The sequence below is a fragment of the Bubalus bubalis genome, chromosome 9, assembly GCF_019923935.1.
Source record: "Bubalus bubalis isolate 160015118507 breed Murrah chromosome 9, NDDB_SH_1, whole genome shotgun sequence".
Classification (NCBI taxonomy): Eukaryota; Metazoa; Chordata; class Mammalia; order Artiodactyla; family Bovidae; genus Bubalus; species Bubalus bubalis.
In genome coordinates, this window is record NC_059165.1 from 53,817,427 (window position 1) to 53,841,079 (window position 23,653).

The 23,653-nt window shown below is 38.1% G+C and overlaps 1 protein-coding gene across 2 annotated transcripts in view; it reads left to right on the forward strand.

The window, feature by feature from the left end:
* LARS1 (leucyl-tRNA synthetase 1) overlaps positions 1–23,653 on the forward strand; it is a 68,512-nt gene that overhangs the window by 28,017 nt on the left and 16,842 nt on the right. For both annotated transcript variants that reach the window (XM_025292501.3, XM_006069378.4), the window contains exons 11-23: positions 1,219–1,306; positions 1,390–1,466; positions 2,693–2,746; positions 4,036–4,176; positions 7,419–7,496; positions 11,107–11,192; positions 11,286–11,351; positions 11,582–11,664; positions 12,062–12,200; positions 13,099–13,311; positions 14,702–14,759; positions 17,360–17,423; positions 21,799–21,982. In XM_025292501.3, the coding sequence (XP_025148286.1) occupies positions 1,219–1,306; positions 1,390–1,466; positions 2,693–2,746; positions 4,036–4,176; positions 7,419–7,496; positions 11,107–11,192; positions 11,286–11,351; positions 11,582–11,664; positions 12,062–12,200; positions 13,099–13,311; positions 14,702–14,759; positions 17,360–17,423; positions 21,799–21,982 (1,331 nt within the window). The remainder of the gene's footprint in view (positions 1–1,218; positions 1,307–1,389; positions 1,467–2,692; positions 2,747–4,035; positions 4,177–7,418; positions 7,497–11,106; positions 11,193–11,285; positions 11,352–11,581; positions 11,665–12,061; positions 12,201–13,098; positions 13,312–14,701; positions 14,760–17,359; positions 17,424–21,798; positions 21,983–23,653) is intronic.

The following is a 23,653-nucleotide window of genomic DNA, read 5'->3' on the forward strand; positions in this document are numbered from 1 at the left end:
TTTTACACACAAACGGCAGTGTATTTCATCACATTGTTCTATGTTTTACTTTCTTTTTTACTTAGCTATTTCTTGGTAATTATTTTGTCAGTCGATAAACATCTCCTTGTTCTCGTTCTTTCTTTTTTTTGGCTGTGCCATGTGGCTTTTAGGATCTTAGTTCCCTCACCAGGGGTTGAACCTGGGCCCTTGGCAGTGAAAGTAGAGTCCTAACCACAGGACTGCCAAGGAATTCCCTTTGTTCTTATTTTTTACTGTTAAACAGTATTCCATTGTTTGGCTATGCCATAAATTATTTAATGACTCTGTATAATGGATATTTGAATTGCTTTGTCTGTTATAAGCAGTCCTGCCATACCTCATTAGTTCCTGATGTTAGAGTTCTGTCTGAGAGGTTTTGGGGAATGGTATTAATGACACAATTTTTTTTTTCTTGCTCTTACATGCAACTTCTTTCCTTGTTAATTTGAGCATATTCTGGTATGAGGGAAATGGGTGGTATAATAGCTTTAAACTGTTAACTGATATTTAGCCTTTATCAGTATGGCTCCAAATTCTATAAGCAACTTATGTATATATGGGTAAAGGAAACTATATGGAATTGAAAAGTGCATTTCTGTAGCTAAACAAACAGCTGCAAGCTGCTTATTCATATATAAGAATATGGGTCCTATATTGTTGGGGCTTCTTTTTTTTTTTTTTTTTTCATTTTAAAGAGAAACTAGATATGTCTTCTTAACTGTCTTTCTAATTATTGTTTAAAATAGAAACACAGAGACATAATATTCTATCTTGTTGATGTCTCATATTTTATTAAGTGATTTTTTAAAAAAATCATTTAAAGTCTTAGTTGTTTCCAGGTTTTGCTAATATAGTTAATACAGCATTGGGAAGATTCTCAAAGAATCTTTTGAGGTAAATTCCTAGAATTGGATTGCTGGGTCCAAGCTGTGTGAACATTTTTGTGACTCTTGCTGTGGATTCCTATATTGTTTTCCTCAAGGAGTGCAAAGTTAAAAGCAATATGTTAGTGTACTAATTTCCTCACAACATTACAAGATTTGGGCTTTATAATTATTTTCAGTTATTTCCAGTCTCGTAGGTAAAAAAGAATGAGTATTGTTGATTACTAGCTTCTCGTGGCTTAAAATATAAACATAGTTTTAAAATTTAATGATTAGGTTACTTCTTCTTTATACTGATCTTTTTCTTATATAGGATATTCTTGGTGCATCACTTTCTGCACCTTTAACATCATACAAGGTGATCTATGTTCTCCCAATGCTCACCATCAAGGAGGATAAAGGTAAAGAGTTCATTTCTTTGTAGAAATTCTTTGTTGTACACATTCTGGTTGTTATTAGTTAATCCCACACTTTCTTTTATAAGGCACTGGTGTGGTCACAAGTGTTCCTTCTGACTCTCCTGATGATTTTGCTGCCCTCAGAGACTTGAAGAAAAAGCAAGTGAGTTTCTGTGTTTCATGTTCACATTTCCTCTTTATCATCTCATTGGTTAGGTACCACTGAACTATTGGATTAGGCTGAAAAACTATGCAGATATCTTTTTAATGCTATCTTTAACCTGTTTCTTGATATTTATATGTTTTCCTGTGATTTGAATTTTAAATATAGTATTTCATAGAACCTTTTTTTTTGGCTGTCTCGTGAGGCATGCAGGATCTTAGTTCCCCAACTAGGGATTGAACCTGCGCCCTCTGCTGTGGAGGCATGATGTCTTAACCACTGGACTGCCAGGGAAGTCCCCATAGAATCTTTTTTAAGACTTATTTTCTTAGGGCAGTTTTAGGTTCATAATGAAAATAGAGAGGAAGGCACAGAGATTCCCATGTAATACCCCTTCTTCAACACCTGCATTGCCTCCCCCATTATTAGTGTCACTCACCGGAGTGGTACGTTTTTATCAAAGATGAACCTACATTGACGTCATAATTGCCCAGAGTCCATAGTTTACCTTAGGGTTCACTCTTGGTGTTGTACATTCTGTGGGTTTATGCAAACATTTAATGACATGTATCCATCATTATGATATACAGAGTACTTTCGCTGCCTTAAAAATCCTCTGTGCTCTTCTTGTTCATCTGTCTTCCCTCCCACTCCTGGCAACCACTGATCTTTTTAATTGTCACCATAATTTTACCTTTTCCGAAAGTCATGTAATAGTTGGATTCATACGATATATAGCTTTCTTAGATTTTCTTTCAGTTAGTAATAAGCATTTTGGTTTCTCATGTCATTTCATAGCATCATAGCTTGTTTCTTTTTAGCACTGAATAATATTCTGTTGTCTGGATGTATGTTTATTTATTCATCTGCTGAAGAGCAACCTGATTGCTAACGAGAGAAAGTTTTGTAAAAACAAGTTTTCTGATACTCGCATTTTCATTGCAACTGGAATGTGAACTTCATTTTAAGTGATATGTGTGTGTCTGTGTGAACTTTTGCTTTTGACTGTATAGTTTCATCATTTAAGCTATTCAGTCTAACTTAAACTGTTTAGTTTTTAAAAGTCATATATCCCTTCTTGAGATTTTTTTCTATAAAATTAAAAAATTGTTCTTTATGGAAAGAAGAAGAAAAATACTTTAAAAAAAGTTTAGAGGGTATTTCTCTTAATGATAATACCAGAAAAATATTGATCATTAGTGTTAACTTCCTTTTTGTTTTTGTAGGCTTTACGAGTGAAGTACGGAATTAGAGATGACATGGTCTTGCCATTTGAACCTGTGAGTACATAGATGATTCAGAATATTAATGTCCATCTTTTCATTAGAGGAAGAAGAGAGCTAACACTTGTAACAGAATTAAATAATTGGTTCAGTTCAGTTCAGTTGGTTAGTCGTGTCTGACTCTTTGTGACTCCATGGACAGCAGCACGCCAGGCCTCCCTGTCCATCCCCAACTCATAGAGAATGAAAATAAGAGAGAGTTTAAGAGTTTATTTGCTTTAATTTGATATCTGCTGTGATGGATAAGAGCAAACAAAAGACTTTAACAGTAGGCATTTTCTTAGCACCTGGCACCTGCAGTTCGAGAACAAATAGTTTGCCTTTTAGTATCACCAATTCTGTAGTAACTTATTTTCTAGTGTGGCAGATTTCCAGGCTTCTAAAGATAAAATTTTGCCACGTTACTCTTGAATGTTTATGCTTTCATGTTAGTGTGTTTAGAAATGTAAATTACTAGTGAACAATTTTCATGGAGACTCCAGAAGACTTAATATAAATCAGAAATAAGACCATCCATACATTTAGTTGTTTACATCATTTTGCTGGCTTCCCAGGTGGCGCTAGTGGTAAAGAATCTGCCTGCCAATGCAGGATACATAAGAGACTAGGGTTCAATCCTTGGGTCTGGAAGATCCCCTGGAGTAGAAAATGACAATCCCCTCCAGTATTCTTGCCTGGAGAATCCCATGGAGAGAGAAGCCTGGCAGGCTACAGTCTGTAGGGTTGTAGAGAGTTGGACATGACTAAAATGATTTAGCACACATGCATGCACCATTTTGCCAGTTTTGAACATTATTCAGTAAATTATATGCCAATGAGGGCTTGAGAGCTGTGGAAGCTATATGTGTAGTGAGGAAAGGAGAGTGTGGGGGTTGGTGCAGAAAATTTGGGTGGTTCCTATGGACAGTAGGAAGATAGATTCACATCTGGATGTTTTCCCTAATGTGTGGAGCTGACCTAATGATATATAAAATCATATGAGTATATATATGATATATATAAATGATATATATGATATATATATGTCATGATATATATGATATATATGATGTATGATATATATGATATATATATGCTATATATGCTATGATATATATCTATATCTATATAGATATATATCATATATATATCTATATAGATATATATATAGATATATTCTATATAGCTATGATATATAAAGTCATATGAGTATGACTTCATTGGACAGTGGAGGCAAAGGACTATGCCCATAAGGCTGTTTTTATGTTCATTCAGTGTGAATAGTTTCACTTTTCTCTTTTTTGCAGGTGCCAGTCATTGAAATCCCAGATTTTGGAAAGCTTTCTGCTGTAACTATATGTGATGAGTTGAAAATTCAGAGCCAGAATGACCGAGAAAAACTTGCAGAAGCAAAGGAGAAATTGTACCTAAGAGGTTTTTATGATGGTGTAAGTAATATTTTTGTTATCATTTTTGTTTGATTTACGTACTCCATGATCTTTGATTTTCTTCTTAGTGATTTAGAAAAAAATATAGAAAAATTTAATACAATTTCAGCTGTGTCCTGATTTGAGAGGGATTACTATAAGATATGAACAAAGCTAGTGGAGGTGATGGAATTCCAGTTGAGCTATTTCAAAACCTAAAAGATGATCCTGTGAAAGTGCTGCACTCAATATGCCAGCAAATTTGGAAAACTCAGCAGTGGCCACAGGACTGGAAAAGGTCAGTTTTCATTCCAATCCCAAAGAAAGGCAGTGTCAAAGAATGTTCAAACTACTGCACAATTGTACTCATCTCACATGCTAGCAAAGTAATGCTTAAAATTCTCCAAGTGAGGCCTCAACAGTGTGTGAACCGAGAATTTCCACACATTCAAGCTGGATTTAGAAAAGGCAGAGGAACCAGAGATCAAATTGCCAACATTCGTTGGATCATTGAAAAAGCAAGAAAGTTCCAGAAAAACATCTATTTCTGCTTTATTGACTATGCCAAAGCCTTTGACTGTGGATCACCACAAACTGTGGAAAATTCTTAAAGAGATGGGAATACCAGGCCATCTGACCTACCTCTTGAGAAATCTATATGCAGGTCAAAAAGCAACAGTTAGAAATAGACATGGAACAATGGACTGGTTCCAGATTGGGAAAGGAGTACGTCAAGGCTGTATATTGTCACCCTGCTTATTTAACTTATATGCAGAGTACATCATGAGAAATGCTGGACTGGAAGAAACACAAGCTGGAATCAAGATTGCTGGGAGAAATATCAATCACCTCAGATATGCAGATGACACCACTCTTATAGCAAAAAGTGAAGAGGTACTAAAGAGCCTCTTGATGAAAGTGAAAGAGGAGAGTGAAAAAGTTGGCTTAAAACTCAGCATTCAGAAAACTGAGATCATGGCATCAGATCCCATCATTTCATGGCAAATAGATTGGGAAACAATGGAAACAGTGACAGATTTTATTTTCTTGGGCTCCAAAATCACTGCAGATGGTGACTGCAGCCATGAAATTAAAAGACGCTTGCTTCTTGGAAGAAAAGTTATGACTGACCTAGATAGCATATTAAAAAGCAGAGACATTACTTTGCCAACAAAGGTCGGTCTAGTCAAAGCTATTGTTTTTCCAGTTGTCACGTATGGATGTGAGAGTTGGACCATAAAGAAAGCTGAGCGCCGAAGAATTGATGCTTTTAAAGTGTGGTGTTGGAGAATATCTTGAGAGTCTCTTGGACTGCAAGGAGATCCAACCAGTCCATCCTAAAGGAAATCAGTCCTGAATATTCATTGGAAGGACTGATGCTGAAGGTGAACTCCAGTACTTTGGCCACCTGATGCAAAGAACTGACTCATGTGAAAAGACCCTGATGTTGGGAAAGATTGAAGGTAGGAGGAGAAGGGGATGACAGAGGATGAGATGGTTTGATGGCATCACCGACTTGATGGACGTGAGTTTGAGTAAACTCTGGGAGCTGGTGATGGACAGGAAAGCCTGGAGTGCTGCAATCCATGGGGTCTCAAAGAGTCAGACATGGCTGAGCTACTGAACTGAACTGAAGATTATAAGATTATGTTCTTCTCTTTCCAAATTTCTTTTTTTTTTAATCTGTTTTTGTCCAGTAGTATTACAGAAGTTCCATTTTTGTGCCCCTAATCTCTGAGTGAATTTCTCAAGAAGATGTTTAAGGTTAGTTCGTCTTACTATGCAATACACGCCAAAGGTTTATTGCATGGACAATACCCGGTCCCTTTGCTCTCTTATTGAGATGAAATTTTAAATAAGCAGTTTCATTCACTTCATTAATTTACTTGTTAATACAACTACTACATGCCATCTTAGCACAATTTTTGAACCTCTCTTTTCTCCTTAATTGTACATATGTTAATGTGGCTTACATTTCCATGAAAAGAAGGTGAAGCTAGTGAAAGTAAAAACCCAGTCAAGTTGTTAGTGACTTGAGGTTGAAATGAAGATTTTTAAGGCTGTAAATGAGAATGTTTTTTACTTTTGCTTTCTATTTCTCTGTATGACCAAATATTGTTTATATGTCTTCTTTAAAACTCAACTCATCCATGTTTTGGATGACACTAAGAGCCAACACTAATACAGCACTCACATATTCACTTATTTACATCTCAAAATGACCTTGCAAAGTAGGCACTTATTCCCATTTAATAGATAAGGAAATTGAGGTACTAAGACACTAAGTAATTTACCCAGTATCAGCCAGATAGCTAGGTCAAAGCAGAGCTGGAACTCAAACTAGGCAACTTGGCTCTAAGATTTGTGCTGTTAACCCCTGTGCCATGATGATCAATAATCTATAATTTCATAATGATGAAATTATAAATAGATGCGGAGCATTTTGGCATGTTAGAGGATTGAAGGTGAAAATAGAAAACATGTCTTTCCACTTAAGGTAGAAAGTATTGGGAATTCCCTGGTGATCCTGTGTTTAGTACTCTGCATTCTCATTGCTGAAGGCCCAAGTTTGATCCCTGGATTGCGAACTAAAATCCTACAAGCGGTGAGGTATGGCCAAAAAAAAAAAAACCCCAAAACCTCAAAAAGATAAAACCTTTTAAATTCCTGTTGAAAGAGTCAACAGGAATTAAATAGATAGAGGTCAGTATCAGCCAGAAGGGGATGGTGTCTTAGCTCTGTGACAGCAATGGGCAAGGCAATACTTTGCCCGAGAATTAAATCTCCCCATTACATAAAAGGCAGAGTTGAGAAACTGTAGGCCTTCCTCTCAGAGCCAAGTTTATCACATGGCCAGGCAAAGGAGAATGCTTGCTGGCAACAGATAGAGTTGAAAAGAGAAGCCTTACTGGGGCTGAGCTGCATTGGCTCAGTTCCTTCCCCCAAAGCCTTTGGGAATGATGTGAGTTAGGGCAGAGGAATTCTCTCCACATGGAAACCTAAGAAGTGGGAAGGAAGTGAACTTTTCTTTCTAATCATGTTCATAATACATATTCTAGTTACACTAAAAGAAAAACAAGTGTGTTATAAGTATTAGTTGTCCAAGCTGTGCCAAAATAAAGATGTATGGTTATAAATGTGATAAATTTCACACTAAAAATATCCTGGTTGTTTGTGGAGGTAAATTTAGGTAGGAGAAAGTTTAAGGGGGGACCCAAAGCAAATTTTAATTGTATGTGTTTTTACACTTCTTATCCTTTAAGGTAATGTTGGTGGATGGATTTAAAGGACAGAAGGTCCAAGACGTAAAGAAGACTATTAGAAACAAGATGATTGACACTGTATGTAATAGACTATCCCCTGAAGGCTGTTTTAGAAGTGCTTTTGGTTCATAGACTTTACAATGTTAATTAGCAATTTTCTGTAGTAGAACCTGGAGCTGTATTAAAGATATAATTTTATTTACATATAAAATTGAAGACCTGTTTAATAATAGCAATTCATTTAACCTGAACATCCCACCTGTAATGTTGATGAAGATAATGTTCTAAAGTTGGCATGTGTAGATTACATACAGTGAACTTTAATGATGCTTTCTGGCAGTGACCGTTTGCAGTAGAGGTAGTTAACAATTCTTTCTGTATTGCTTTACTTTTTGCTTTCATCCTTTCCCCCCCCCTCTTCATTTTTGTTGTAATTTTTTTTTGTTGTTGAGTTACTTAGCTGCTGAACTTTTGAAACTGAATTTTTGTTTTTGATAGTTACGTATACCTGTAATACAGAGAGACTGTGGTCTGTAAGACTTGTTAAAAAAAGGCAGCAGTTTCCTCTCCATTCATCCACATCCTCTTAAATTTCTCTTCCTTGGACAGGCTTACTTTCATCTGTTTTGTTATTTATTTTAGTATCTCCACCTCGCTTACAGATCTCTAATCTAAACTCTTGTAGTGTAATTTAAAATTTTTTCAGTTTTAGGCATTAGCCATTGATTTCCTGCTATGAAAGATCAAGATTTAACTCTTCTCCAACCTGTGTCTTCCCCTCTAACCTCACATTTGTATATACTTCTTCACCCCACATCTTCCTAGTATAGGTATATTATAACTTAGGTTAGAGAGGTAGTCAGTGTGTTGAGACATGGCTGATCCATTAATAGTATACAGTGAGAACTTCTCTTCCTTAGCTTTTGGTTTTCCTTGGAGTTAATAACTGTCTTTTTTTTCTTTCTCTACGTTTTTTACTTCTAAATATAATTATAGACACTTTATCCCCAAACTCTGTCCAACTCTTTATTTTTCTTTTCTATACTTGGAAACATATCAGTGTGCTATTGTTTACATCTTAGAGAAAGTTCTCCCAGAGCCTTCCAGCCTGTTGCAGTCATCCAGACTGGTTGCTTACTGTAGACATGCACAAATGTCATCTGGGATGTTCCTCCATGTTACTTAGGATTTCCTTAGTTTTTCTTGAGTTGGATCTCCTTGATCCCATGGCTGCTTCTTTCTTATTTACTTTCTTGTTTTGTTGAAGCTCTGCCTCTAGAAATGTTCCTGGAAAAGGGTACCTGGAAGGTAAATTTTGTGACCTTTTATATCTGAAATGTCTTCATTCTGTCCTCATACTTGAATGCTTGGATGTAGGATTCTGGGTTAGAAATAATTTTCCCTTAAAAATTTGAAGGCCATTACCCATAGTGTTCTGGTTCAGTGATGCTGTTAAGAAGTCCAAAACCGTTCTGGTATGGTGTGATCTATGTCTCCCCTCCCCACCCAAGCTTATAGAATCCTCTCTTTTGAAATTTCATGATGATTTATTTGGTGTAGATTAGTTTTCATTCATTCTTCTGGGTGTAGGATCGGCTCCTTCAGTCTGGAAACTTACGTTCTTCAATTCTGGGAAGATTTACTTTTTGTTTAATTGTTTTATCCCTTCTTATTCTTTATTTTTGTTTTCAGAATTCTTACTATTCAGATATTGGCTCTACTAGACTCTGGAAGTTCTTTTGCTTTTCTCTCTGGGGGAGTCCCTCAACTTTTTCTTGCTATGAGTTTTTGTGCATTTGTTTACTGTGTGTTTTTTTATATCAGCTCCACGTGTGCTTGTGCATGTGTGTATAAATATTCCTAAAAAAATCACTAAATGTTTTTCTTTGTGTAGAAAATTTCAAACATAAAAAAGTGGAGTAGTGTAATGAATTCCTGTATACCTCTTACTCAGCTTAAGCATTTACCAACTCATAGCCAGTTTAAGAACTTATTCTTGTTATCTGATCTTTTGTGATAGGATGCTGCAATTCTTATTTCATGAATATGAAATTTTAATTTCTTATTAGTCTGAGGAAAACTATTGATAATTTAAGAGTGCATACAAAAAGATGATTGGAACCTTTTTGGATATAGGTAGGACTTGTCACTGGGAGAGATCTGGAAGTTCCATTTGGGTCAGAGGGAAGCCCTGATGTTAGCCTTGTGGTTAATTAGGGCTTTGTGGTTTGTTAGATTCCCCTCAGAAGAGTCTTCAGTTTCTGGCTTAAAGGGTCTAAGCTAAGTGAGCATTCTGGGAGCTAACATGAAGGAAGATTGCTAGAGTGGGTATCAGCACCCATGTGCTGACTTTCTCTTAATCCCCCTCTTTTCACTATGAAACCCATTCCCTCAACTTTGTCCTCTGGTTGGGAGACTCTGTGTTGTCCTGTCCGGAGTATAAACCCTCATTGCTCTGCAGGCACAGGGAGAGGCAGCTGCCTGTCTGCATAGTGTGGGATTAGGGTATCTGCTTCTAACTTCTTTAAAAGACTTCAGTTAGTCTTCCTCTTTCCAGCATCATGTTACCTCCTTTTCCAGAGCTGTCTTGTGCCACAAATCTCGAGTCTTTTGGAGGTTCTGTAATGCAAGTGAAGTGAAGTGAAAGTTGCTCAGTCGTGTCCGACTCTTTACAACCCTAGGGACTATACAGTCCGTGGAACTCTCCAGGCCAGAATACAGGAGTGGGTAGCCTTTCCCTTCTCCGGGGGTTCTTCCCCACCCAGGGATTGAACCCAGGTCTCCTGCATTGTAGGCAGATTCTTTACCAACTGAGCTACAAGAATTCAGCTCTCTCGTCTGTGGGCTTAGGATTCAGCTAGCTTCCTTTGGTCCACTAATACAATTGTCAGTCATTCTGCTTTTTAGTTTCCAAAATTTGTTTGATGTTATTTCTTCTCCCATTCTTGTCTTTGTAACTTCATACCAGTAAAAAGAAAACCTCTTTGTTGTCATTTTGTTCGAATTTTGAGAAGGAGCAGAGTTAATTGAATGTCTGTTTTTAATTTACCATTGTTAAACCAAAGCCCTACCTGTTTCAGTATGAAGAACTTGCGTTAAGTACACAGAGCAGTGAATCATTTTATGAATAACAATGCTGAATTATTTTAAAAAATTATCCTAATAAGCTTGGGATTGTAACACCTTAAGAGATAGTTGTGTTCATATTAAAAAAAAATAAAATTTATGGTCAGTTTTCCAGTGGGAATTTTTCACGATACTGTAAATCTTTAGTAATGTTATTTTCCATATCTAGTTTTCATGCATGTGTTTTTTTAAAGGCAGTTGTTCCATGCATTTAGTTGCCAATTTTTATGTTTTTCTTATAACAAAAATAGAAGGCTGCCATAGCCTTCAAACCATAGCAGTAGAAGCTGTTAAACATCTTTTACTCTGCAAAGGAATAAGCTGTACCTAGGGAAGGTGATCCACTTGATTGATAAAGATGCAGGCCTTTTCAGAAACAAGTGATATACAGAAAGAAAGGCAAGTAACTTCTACTCTGGGAAGAGGGAAGATATAGTGAAAACTTGCAATTTAGTTATTGGTGGTAGAGCTTTTTTTTTTTAAGTTACTTCTTTTCTTATCCTTGAGGAATAGAGATGGCTTTGCCATAGTATCTGACATATTTTTATTTACTTTCATCTAGGGAGATGCATATATTTACATGGAACCAGAGAAGCAAGTTATGTCCAGGTCTTCAGATGAATGTGTTGTGGCCCTGTGTGACCAGTGGTTAGTTTCTTTTATAGATGGCAAGCAGAAATTTTCTCCCGTCACTTTGCTTATGCTTGACTTTTTTTTTTTAATCAATTTGTCCACTCCCAGGTACTTGGATTATGGAGAAGAGAACTGGAAAAAACAGACATCCCAATGCTTGAAGAGCCTGGAGACGTAAGCTGGGAGAAGGTGCTGGGGAAGGGGAGTGTTAGTGGCTCAGTTGTGTCCAGCTCTGTGAGCCTGTGGACTGTAGCCCCCTAGGCTCCTCCGTCCATGGGATTCTCCAGGCAGGAATAACTAGAGTGGGGTGCCATTCCCGCTCCAAGGGGAAGGGGAAGGAGGTGAGAAACGGCGAAGACAATGAAGCCGAAGAGGAGAGACACTTTATATTCTGCTCTGTCCAGGTACTGTGAGGAGACTAGGAGGAATTTCGAAGCAACCTTAGATTGGCTGCAGGAGCACGCTTGCTCGAGAACTTATGGCTTAGGTAAGCAAACTTCAGGTTTCTGTGTGAATGACTTTGCCAGTTACACAGCAGGTTAACCCTTCACCATTTTCCCTTCTCTTCCATTGTTTTTCTGGGCTGGAAGTGAGAGGATTTTGGTTAGAGGGTGAGAGAAACTAGGATCTGGTCCCCACTCCTATTCACCTGATGGCAGAAGTATCTAACCCATATAGTTTTATGGTGTAGTTATTTTAAATAGAAAATTTCTAGTGCTTCACCTTTTTTAAAAAAATTTATCAGTTTATATTATTCAAGTAAATTTAGGAACCTACAAAAGTAGCTTTGTCAGTGCTAGAGACCTGCTTTTGAAAATGTGAATTCTGGGGATGAAGTGTCTCTTAGATTCATCTTGCACGGATTTTCTTCCTTTTACTTACAGGTACTCGTTTGCCATGGGATGAGCAGTGGCTGATTGAATCGCTCTCTGACTCCACTATTTACATGGCATTTTACACAGTTGCACACCTGCTGCAGGGAGGTAACTTGCATGGACAAGCAGAGTCTCCGTTGGGCATCAGGTTGGTAAATGGATAGGGGAAGAAAGGTGCTTTGTTAGCATGAGATATAATCTTTTGATTTATGTATTGAAAATGCTTTTTTTTTAAAAAAAATTAATTTATTATTGGATGCATTCGATCTTAGCTGAGGCAGTATCTTTGTTGTGGCGTTCCAGATCTTTACATGCAGTGCAAGGACTCCTCAGTGCTCCAGGTTTCTCTCTAATTGTGGTGTGCAGGCTTCAGAGCACGTGGGTTCTACAGTTGCAGAATGTGGGCTTATTTGCCCCTTGACAAGTGGGATCTTAGTTCCCCAACCAGGGATTGAATCCATGTCCCCTGCATTGGAAGGCAGATTCTTAACCCCTGGACCACCAGAGAAGTCCCTGAAAATACTTTCTAATAATTCGTTTTTATAAGAATTCATTTAGTGGAATTTTGTCATGATGGTTTTGCTTTTGAATTGAGAAAAAGTAATAAATAACCCCTCTGTTATTCACTCTTTATTCTTATGGGAGTCTCTTGTTCTCATTTGTTACTGTAAAACATTTAAGAAAGCAATTTCTGGGACTTCACTGGTGGTCCAGTAGTTAAGAATCCACCTTGTAATGCACGGGATGTGGGTTCAATCCCTAGTCAGGGAACTAAGATCCCACATGCTGAGGAGCAACTAAGGCTGAGTTGTGCAACTACTGAGCCTGTGCCACAACTGAAGAGTCTGTGCTGAAATGAAAGACCTGGCGTGGTGCAGTGACAATCCCCTATGCACGGCTAAGACTCAACACAGCCAAACGAATAAATAGAATAAATACTTAAAAAAAATCGATTTCTACTTCATGGTTGGATTAGAATGCTGGTTTTTTCAAACAAAACTATATATATATGTTCTGTTGTTGTTTATCCGTTACTTTTAATACAGACCACAGCAAATGACCAAGGAAGTTTGGGATTATATTTTCTTCAAGGAAGCTCCATTTCCTAAGACTCAGATCCCAAAGGAAAAATTAGATCAGTTAAAGCAGGAATTTGAGTTCTGGTATCCTGTGGATCTTCGAGCCTCTGGCAAGGATCTTATTCCAAATCATCTTTCATATTTCCTTTATAATCATGTGGCTATGTGGCCAGAAGAATGGTGAGTGCTAAAAAAGCTGTGAACTACACGTATTGATTATTGACAAGGGTTCCTTGTGGCTTTAAATATACTGATGTTATTGTAGAGGGTAAGGTTAGATTTGCCAATACATTCTTTTTCTTACATTAAATGTACTGAAGGAGAAAGCACACCTTCTCCTATTATATCCAGAAATTCTCGTACCTGCTTTGGGCTGCCAAAGCATTTCACATTTCAGATACTTTGATGGTCAATCAGTAATATGCTTGACCTATTACATGACTCATTTGACCTGTTAAGATGCTGAAATAACAGGCAATTTCAAACAAAGCCTAGGTCATTAGAATGGGAAGGAAACATCCCTTTAGAGCTGAGAGCCCCAAGTTTCCAGTATTAAGTCATGATGTTCTGACTAGAATCTGGATCAGAGATGCATTTTTAATACCATGTGCTCAAGAGTATTCTTTCTGTCATCTTCCCTTTTGACCCAGACATGCCCCTGTGTCTTTCTGTCCTGTCTTCAAGTAGCTGGAGAAACAAACCCGTCCCACTGTTCAAATTTTATTTTGCAGAACCAAAGCAATCTCATGGAACTTCTTGTATTTAGGGTGAGATTGCATTTAGAATGAGATTACATTTTCTTTCTCAAGAATAAAAGATTTTGAAGAAGAGGAATAAAATAAATCTGATGTGGTTGTTGTCATTCAATTAGTTTTCTCTGTTGGTTTAAATGTGTTTTTGGAGAAATCAGGTGTCTTAGAAGTACTTGTTAGTAACATGGTTGAATATTTATCCCATTGCATCAAGTTTTGGACATATATGAGGGTGTTAAAATTATAGATAAGTGGTAGCTTCAGGTGCTTATGCTACCACTGGTAAAATCACTTTTAGTAACTCATGTAATTTTCACTGCAACTTTTCGTGGAAGATGATCTGTCCCTGGTGGCACAGTGGGAAAGAATCTACCTGCAATGCAGGAGATGTGGGTTCAGTCCCTGGGTCGGGAAGATCCCCTGGAGAAGAAAATAGCAACCCACTTCAGTATTCCTGCCTGGGAAATCCCATGGACAGAGGACCCTGATGGGCTGTAGTCCATGGGGTTGCAAAAGAGTCAAACTCAGCTTAGTGACTAAACAACAAAGATCTTTTTATATCTATATATATAGCCTGGCCTGTATTTTTAAGATAGTTCATAGTATTTCATTGTATACCTGCACCATAATTTATAAACCAGTCCTTTTACTAATGGATACTTGTTTTCATTTGTTTCCTGTTATAAATAGGACTCAATAAATATCCCTGCACATTTGCCTTAAGCAACGTTATGACTCTTAGCATTTACCTCAAGTTTTTAAGGCTAAACCATAATCTTTAAATTTTATTTTCTATCTTTACACATTTACCTGTCAAGTGATAAATGGCCTGTAGCTGTGAGAGCCAATGGACATCTCCTCCTCAACTCTGAGAAGGTAACGCTCATTACCTCTTGAAACGTTAGAATTCTGCAGAAATGTTTTTCAGATTTAGGACGTTGTACTTTCTTAAACAAAGAATATGAAAATCAGAGAGTTAAAAATCTTGCATTTAAAATTTTTAGTATTACCAATGTAAATTAAAGATTTATATTTAAAATTGAGTGAGTGGAGTAGATAGTATTAATTGAGAGGAGGGATGGGGAAAACTTTCCTATATAATAATTGTCTTAGAGTTAGAGTGGCAAAGAGTGACAAATTGTTACCAGAGAAGAGAGACAGAGAAATGGACGGGAAATATAAAGATTCTAGCTTTGTGACCCTGCATCTTTCTCATTAAGTTGAGAAAATAATTTGGTGGTTTTTGGTTTTTATTGTGACTAGCCAGTAAATTAGAATAATAGAATTTTGGAGCCTGTAGGATTCTTAAGTGTTATTTAATGCTTCTTTCTAGACAGTATCTCTCTCCCTATACTACTGCAACTTCCCCTATTGCTGCTAATGATACTCAATTATACTAGTAGTATCACAGTAGTATAATCATAGTACATATATTAATATATATGATTTTTTAATGCTTCGTAAGTATCTGAGTATTCAGTATCCTCAACAGGAGTTATGCCAACCTTTTGACAAGCCCTTTTTTGCCCCTATAATGCCTTTGTGCACATGAGAAAGGTCCTGCTACCGCTAAGTCGCATCAGTCGTGTCCGACTCTGTGCAACCCCATAGACGGCAGCCCACCAGGCTCCCCCGTCCCTGGGATTCTCTAGGCAAGAACACTGGAGTGGGTTGCCATTTCCTTCTCCAATGCATGAAAGTGAAAAGTGAAAGGGAAGTCGCTCAGTTGTGTCAGACCCTCAGCGACCCCATGGACTGCAGCCCTCCAGGCTCCTCCGTCCATGAGATTTTCCAGGCAAGAGTACTGGAGTGGGGTGCCATTGCCTTCTCCGGAGAAAGGGGCACGCTTCCTCAACTAAACAAACAAACAAAAAAATTAAATTGCAATGTTACTTATTTCTCATTAATAACAATTCTAACAAGTTGGACTTGTTCCAACCATTGAATCTTGCTATATCTGATGGAATATTAATGATCAAAGAATATTCATTGCTATATCATAATGAAAATAGTTATAGATTTAAACAAATAGCAGATGATATGAATTGCAAAATGAGATTTTTTTTTTTAACCAGTGCCCTAACAGGGAATAAAAAAGTTCATTTAAGATAACTTGTACATTAGGCTGAAAAATAGCTACTTTATAGATTTTGTTAAATCAGCAAGGACTTTTGATTGTTGAACTCATTTTTTCTTCATAGGTCAAGGTGAAACTGTATATATATCTACATATATATGTGTGTGCATGTGTGTATATGAGAGTACAGGTATAAATCCTGCTATTAATATAACATGATATTTCCTTTGGTCTCCACATTGTTGTGTTATGTATACACTGTATGTCCCTGGTAGAGGGCTTTCTGGTGGCTCGGACAGTAAAGAATCTGTTTGCAATTCAGGACTTCCCAGATTCAATCCCTGGATCAGGAAGATCTCCTGGAGAAGGGAATGGCTACCCACTCCAGTATTCTTGCCTGGAGAATTCCATGGACAGAGGAGCCATAGGGTTGCAAAGAGTCGGACATGACTGAGCGACTTACACTTTCACTTAAGTTTCATACTCATTTTATTACAAGATTTTATTGCTCTGTAGTAGAAACTTGATAGAATGGCTGCTTCTCTTTGGTGTTAGCAAAGTTACCAAGCATAGAAGTTTTTTAAACAGTAAAGATTGCTGGGCTGTGCACAGTGCCTACTTACTTGTGCTGCCCTCAGGCAGAGCGCAACTTGAGTAAGCAACTATTGTGACCCTAATGACAAGAAGTTTCCTAAAGCCCTAATTTTGACCTAATGAGCTTGTCCATTCTTTTCTGAATGACTCTAATTGTTATAAAGCTCTTATAACCAGCTGAAGTGTTCCATAGTTATAGTGTAATCATTCCACGTCTAAACTAATTCCCAAGCAACAGTATCAGTTAATGGAAAGAGCCATGGACTGAGTGTCACACAGGAGATGCTGTCCTAGCTTTGTCACTGACTAGATTAGTTAATCGGAGAAGGCAATGGCACCCCACTCCAGTACTCTTGCCTGGAAAATCCCATGGACGGAGGAGCCTGGTAGGCTGCAGTCCATGGGGTCACTAAGAGTCAGACACGACAGAGCAACTTCACTTGCACTTTTCACTTTCATGCGTTGGAGGAGGAAATGGCAACCCACTCCAGTGTTCTTGCCTGGAGAATCCCAGGGATGGGGGAGCTTGATGGGCTGCCGTCATGGGGTCGCACAGAGTCGGACACGACTGAAGCGACTTAGCAGCAGCAGCAGCAGATTAGTTACTCAGGCAAGTCATTGTGTTGACTGGATTTCAGTTTTCTCCTCTGTAAAGTAAGTGTAAAGTGTTTTTTCCTTTGCATGTTTCTAATCCTTTTTATCTTAATCTAGTTGTAGCCTGCTCATTTAATTTGATGTGGCTGATCTGGTTTACTTTATTGATATATACTCTTACTAAAGCCTTATCATTGACTTTCTTTTTCAGATGTCAAAATCCACAGGCAACTTCCTCACTTTGTCCCAAGCTGTTGATAAATATTCAGCTGATGGTGAGTATATGTTTTTTTTATTGCTGTTGCTTAGTGTCCCCAGTTCTCCTCAGACTGCAGAAGGCAATTAGCATTCTTGTTTCAGTTTCATTGCTTTTCTCTTTAGCTTTTACCAATACTTTAAAATATTCATGTTTTCTTTGTGCACAAGCAACATAATTTTTAAAATATAAGAATTGTTAATATGATCTGTTTAGAAACAAATTTAAGCTAAGATTATTAGAGTCTTCTTTCAAAGGAAACTCACTGTTAGTGCTATCTGATTTGTTCCTAATTTCATGCTGGGGTAAGTTGCTTCAGTCATGTCCAACTCTTGGCGACCCTATGGATTGTAACCACCAGGCTCCTCTGTCAGTGGAGTTCTCTAGGCAAGAATACTGGAGTGGATTGCCATGCCCTCCGCGAGGGAATCTTCCCAACTCAGGGATTGAGCTCACATCTTTTATGTCTCCTGCATTGGCAGGTGGGCTCTTTACCAGTAGTGCCACCTGGAAACCCTATTTCATGCTATTTCTAAAATTAAATAGTTAGTTTGTAGAGACGTTAAGCACATAGGAAGCTTTTTCAAAGTATTTCCTCCATATTTGATACAGATGAGTTGAACCTAGAAGCCTTCATTTTTTGGAAAAATACGTTTCCCCTGACTTCATTACTATTTCATTTAATCATTACTTTGTCAAGAGAAAGAATGCACTATCTAACCTGAAGGAGCCAGTCCTTCCTTATGCAACCTAGCCTTTGGTCATCACGGCACTTCTTTTTGTTGATCAAGGCTACCACAGTTTGAGACTGTACTGAAAGGGATGGGGAAAAACTAACCTAAATTACTTAGAAAAACAGTATTATGACAGCATAGCAAGACGAAAAGAACTGTACACAATATTGTAGTTTTTTTTTTTTAAGAAGTGTATATTAACAGTTCTGAAACTTTTATATGTTTACTGGAATTGAACAAATATTGTGGGTGAGAGCTCAGTATCAGAAGCTATAAATAAGTTAAGAGGAAATGCTCAAATGAACTCCCTGGTGTTGGATTGGAATTGGCAGTATCAGCATAAACTCATGGGTTTTATTTTTTATACAGACAGACATAAAAATAAACATAGGGACTTCCCTGGTAGTCCAGTGGCTAAGACTTTCTGCTCCCAATGGAGGGGACTCCAGTTCAATCCCTGGTCAGGGAATTGAATCTTACATGCCGCAGTGGAAATTGAAGTTCCCGCATGCTGAAACTAAGACCCAGTGCAGCCAAATAACATAAATATTTTAAAAATAAATAAAAATAAATATAGATTTATGTGTGGGTTAGTCATGCATTTATTTCCTAGGTTTGCTGAGAGAGCCTGAGTGGATACTGAAACACTAGTTAACGGTGAAACACCTGTCATTCAGATCTTGGTTTCTAAATACCATTCTCTAGTAAAAGGAACTAGCGTTCCTAGGAGCAGGGATTGATTTGAGGTCTGGAGTAGGGAAAATACAAAATGGGCATGGAATATTTCATGATGCCAGAAAATGAGAAAATGTTTCAGAAAGGATGGGGACAGTTTGAAAGGGCACAGGAGCCAGCTTGAAGGGGCTCCCAATTGCCCAAGCAAGAACTTTTTGAGAGACAAAGTAAATAATGTAGTATTGAATTATAACCCCTTGCATAAATTAAATATTCATGAACTCATAGGGATATATAGTAATAATTGAATAAGTAAGTGGGGGAGTGGGGACTGTTCTTCTTTTCAGAAGAATTCCAAGTAATAAATGTGGAAGAATTGAGTGAAATATAAAATCATCATTAGAGAAACATCATAGTAATATTGTCACAGACAAGATCCATCAGTTCAGTTCAGTTCAGTCGCGTCTGACTCTTTGCGACCTCATGGACTGCAGCACGCCAGGCTTCCTTGTCCATCACCAACTCCCGGAGCCTATTCAGATTCATGTCCATCTAGTTGGTGAAGCCATCCAACCATCTCATCCCCTGTCATCGCCTTCTCCTCCTGTCATCAATCTTTCCCAGTATCAGGGTCTTTTCAAATGAGTCAGTTCTTCGCATCAGGTGGTCAAAGTAGAGTTTCAGCTTCAGTGTCAGTCCTTCCAGTGAATATTCAGGACTGATTTCCTTTAGGATGGACTGGTTTGATCTCCTTCCTGTCCAAGGGACTCTCAAGAGTCTTCTCCAACACCACAGTTCAAAAGCATCAGTTCTTCGTCTCTCAGCTTTCTTTACAGTCCAACTCTCACATCCATACATGACTACTAGAAAAACCATAGCTTTGACTAGACAGATCTTTGTTGGCAAAGTAATGTCTCTGCTTTTTAATATGCTGTCTGCTGCTGCTGCTGCTGCTAAGTCACTTCAGTTGTGTCCGACTCTGCAACCCCATAGACAGCAGCCCACCACGCTCCTCTTTCCCTGGGATTCTCCAGGCAAGAACACTGGAGTGGGTTGCCATTTCCTTCTCCAATGCATGAAAATGAAAAGTGAAAGTGAAGTTGTTCAGTTGTGTCCGACTCTTCACGACCCCATGGATTGCAGCCTACCAGGCTCCTCCGTCCGTGGGATTTTCCAGGCAAGAGTACTGGAGTGGGTTGCCAATGCCTTCTCCAGTATGCTGTCTAGGTTGGTCATAACTTTTCTTCCAAGGAGCATCCTTTAATTTCATGGCTGCAGTCACCATCTGCAGTGATTTTGGAGCCCACAGAAATAGTCTGTCACTGTTTCCATTGTTTTCCCATCTATTTGCCATGAAGTGATGGGACCTGATGCCATGATCTTAGTTTTCTGAATGTTGAGTTTTAAGCCAACTTTTTCACTCTCCTCTTTCACTTTCATCAAGAGGCTCTTTAGTTCTTCTTCGCTTTCTGCCATAAGGGTGGTATCATCTGCATATCTGAGGTTACAACAAGATCCATCAGTGGTTGCCAAAATCAATGGATGAAAGTTTAGAAAAAAAAAAAAAAAAACCAGGTTATTTGCATATTCTCAGAGTATCTATTCCAAGATACTTCTTTATCACAAAGGGAAAAATAGTAACTTTACAGTGGAGAGACTTGGCAGACACTATCTGACCACATGAGGAGGGTTTGCAATAGCAATAGTAAGTCATATCAATATCATATACCTCCCTGATAATGATGCACTAAGAAGACATACAGCATCACTCTTGTGATATTCTTGCCAGAGGTTCATAACCTCCATCTAATCATGCAAAAACATCAGACAAACCCAAGTTGGGAGAAATTTTGTTAAATTCCTGACTACCCATCAGTAGTCAAGGTCCAGGACAGACTGAGAAACTGTCACGATTTGAAGAGACTAAGGAGATAAACAATCAAATGCAAGGTGGGATTCTGGATTGAATCCTAGAGCAGAAAAAGGATATTAGAGAAAAGGCTGGTGACATTTTGAATTAAGTCTGTAGTTTAGTTAGTAGTGTCATACTGATGTTAACTTCCTGCCTTTTTGAAACTGTGGTTATGTAAGTTGTTAACATTAAGAAAGTCTGGTAAATGGTGAAACATTTATCCTTGTCTTTTGCATCCTTGCTGTAAGTGTAAAATTATTACAATATAAAAAGTTAAAAATGTGTTCAGCTTCTTGTGTATTATAAAGGATATTTAATGCATACGTAATTTGATATCACATATTCTCATCTCTTCCTTTAAGGTGGAGATGGTAGCATACCATCCATACTGCTCTGAAATTTGCCTTTTTCACTTATGAATTCATATTTGAGGTCACTTCATGTGGATACATTAAAGTTTCCTCACTCTTTTATAGCAGTATAGTCTTCCATTGCAAGGATGTCCTGTAATTTAATTGATTAGACTCTTACAGATGGGTGGGTTGTTTTTTTTTGTTTTTTTTTTTAAATATTTTAGGATGGAAGATTTTGTTTTAAAAATTGTATTTTGTTAGTAAGAAACCTAGAAGAATCTGCTTTTAGAAGTAAGAAAATATGTATTTGTGCACGAAAGGTAGCACTCTATTTTCTTATGCATTAAAATAATTGTAATATTTTGCTGCCTTTAAATGAGGCTGAGATGTTGATAGGGATATCTTTCCCAAGTTTATCATTTTTTCCTCTGCCTCATTAAAGATCACTTTATCTCATTAGCGCAACATGCCTGAGAAGAAACGCATATTGATGCTGAGTGTATGCAAATCAATATAGAAAATTCAAATATTTTAACAACATCATTATGGATTCTGCTTTTGGTGATCTTTATTTTTGCTGTTGATCCATGCAGTGGGTTAAAGCACTTGCTGTTTCTTAATCTATATGTGGGCTTGGGAGTGTACCCACCTGCACACATAGTTCATATTCAGTAACTACATTTTTAAATCATCAATTAATTTTTTTTCTTCTTCTTCAAGGAATGCGCTTGGCTCTAGCTGATGCTGGTGACACTGTTGAAGATGCTAATTTTGTAGAAGCCATGGCAGATGCAGGTATTCTCCGCCTGTACACCTGGGTGGAATGGGTGAAAGAAATGGTTGCCAACTGGGATAGCCTAAGAAGTGGTCCTGCCAATACCTTCAATGATAAAGTTTTTGCCAGGTAATCTATAGTCCCTAACCACTTTTACTTTAAAGAGTTGCTTAGTCCTGGTGTATTCTTAAATTTTCTTTTTTTTTTAACTCTTAAATTTAGATGTTAATAATAGCCACTCTTCATTGAAAGCTTACTTGTGCTGGGAACTATGCTAAGTACTTTGGATCCATTGTCTGATTTTAGCCTTATAGCAATTTTACATGATAAAAATATTATTAGCTTTCTTTCTTTCTTTATTTGGCAGTGTTGGGTCTTAGTTGCAGCATGTGGTATCTTTAATTGCAGCATGCAGGATGCTTTATTAACAGTTGCAGCATGTGAACTCTTAGTTGCAGCATGTGGGATCTTGTTCCCTGACTAGGGACCGAACCCGAGCCCCCTGCATTGGGAGTGTAGAGTCTTAGCCACTAGACCACCAGGGAAGTCCTCAGTTCAGTTGCTCAGTTGTCTCTGAATCTTTGCGACCCCATGGACTGCAGCATGCCAGGCTTTACTGTCCATCACCAACTCCCGGAGCATCCTCAGACTCATGTCCATTGAGTCGGGGATTCCGTCCAACCATCTCATCCTCTGTTGTCCCCTTCTCCTGCCCCTGATCCCTCCCAGCATCAGGGTCTTTTCCAGTGAGTCAGCTCTTCGCATGAGGTGACCAAAGTACTGGAATTTCAGCTTCAACATCAGAACTTCCAATGAACACTCAGGACTGATCTCCTTTAGGATGCACTGGTTGGATCTCCTTGCAGTCCAAGGGACTCTCAAGAGTCTTCTCCAACACCACAGTTCAAAAGCATCAATTCTTTGGCACTCAGCTTTCTTCACAGTCCAACTCTCACATCCATACATGACTACTGGAAAAACCATAGCCTTGACTAAATGAACCTTTGTTGGCAAAGCAATGTCTCTGCTTTTTAATATGCTATCTAGGTTGGTCATAACTTTGCCTCTAAGGAGTAAGCATCTTTTAATTTCATGGCTGCAATCACCATCTGTAGTGATTTTGGAACCCCCAAAAATAAAGTCTGACACTGTTTCCACTGTTTCCCCATCTATTTCCCATGAAGTGATGGGACCAGATGCCATGATCTTAGTTTTCTGAATGTTGAGCTTTAAGCCAACTCTCTCACTCTCCTCTTTCACTTTCATCAAGAGGCTTTTTAGTTCCTCTTCACTTTCTGCGATAAGGGTGGTGTCATCTGCATATCTGAGGTGATTGATATTTCTCCCGGCAATCTTGATTCCAGCCTGTGGTTCTTCCAGCCCAGCGTTTTTCATGATGTAATCTGTACATAAGTTAAATAAGTAGAGTGACAATATATAGCCTTGACGTACTCCTTTTCCTGTTTGGAACCAGTCCATTGTTCCATGTCCAGTTCCAACTGTTAATTCCTGACCTGCATATAGGTTTCTCAAGAGGCAGGTCAGGTGGTCTGGTATTCCCATCTCTTTCAGAGTTTTCCACAGTTTATTGTAATCCACACAGTTAAAGGCTTTGGCATAGTCAATAAAGCAGAAATAGATGTTTTTCTGGAACTCTTCCTTTTTCGATGATCCAGCGGATGTTGGCAATTTGATTTCTGGTTCCTCTGCCTTTTCTAAAACCAGCTTGAACATCTGGAAGTTCACGGTTCACCTATTGCTAATGTATTTAGAAGTTTTTTTTTATACCTATATATACTT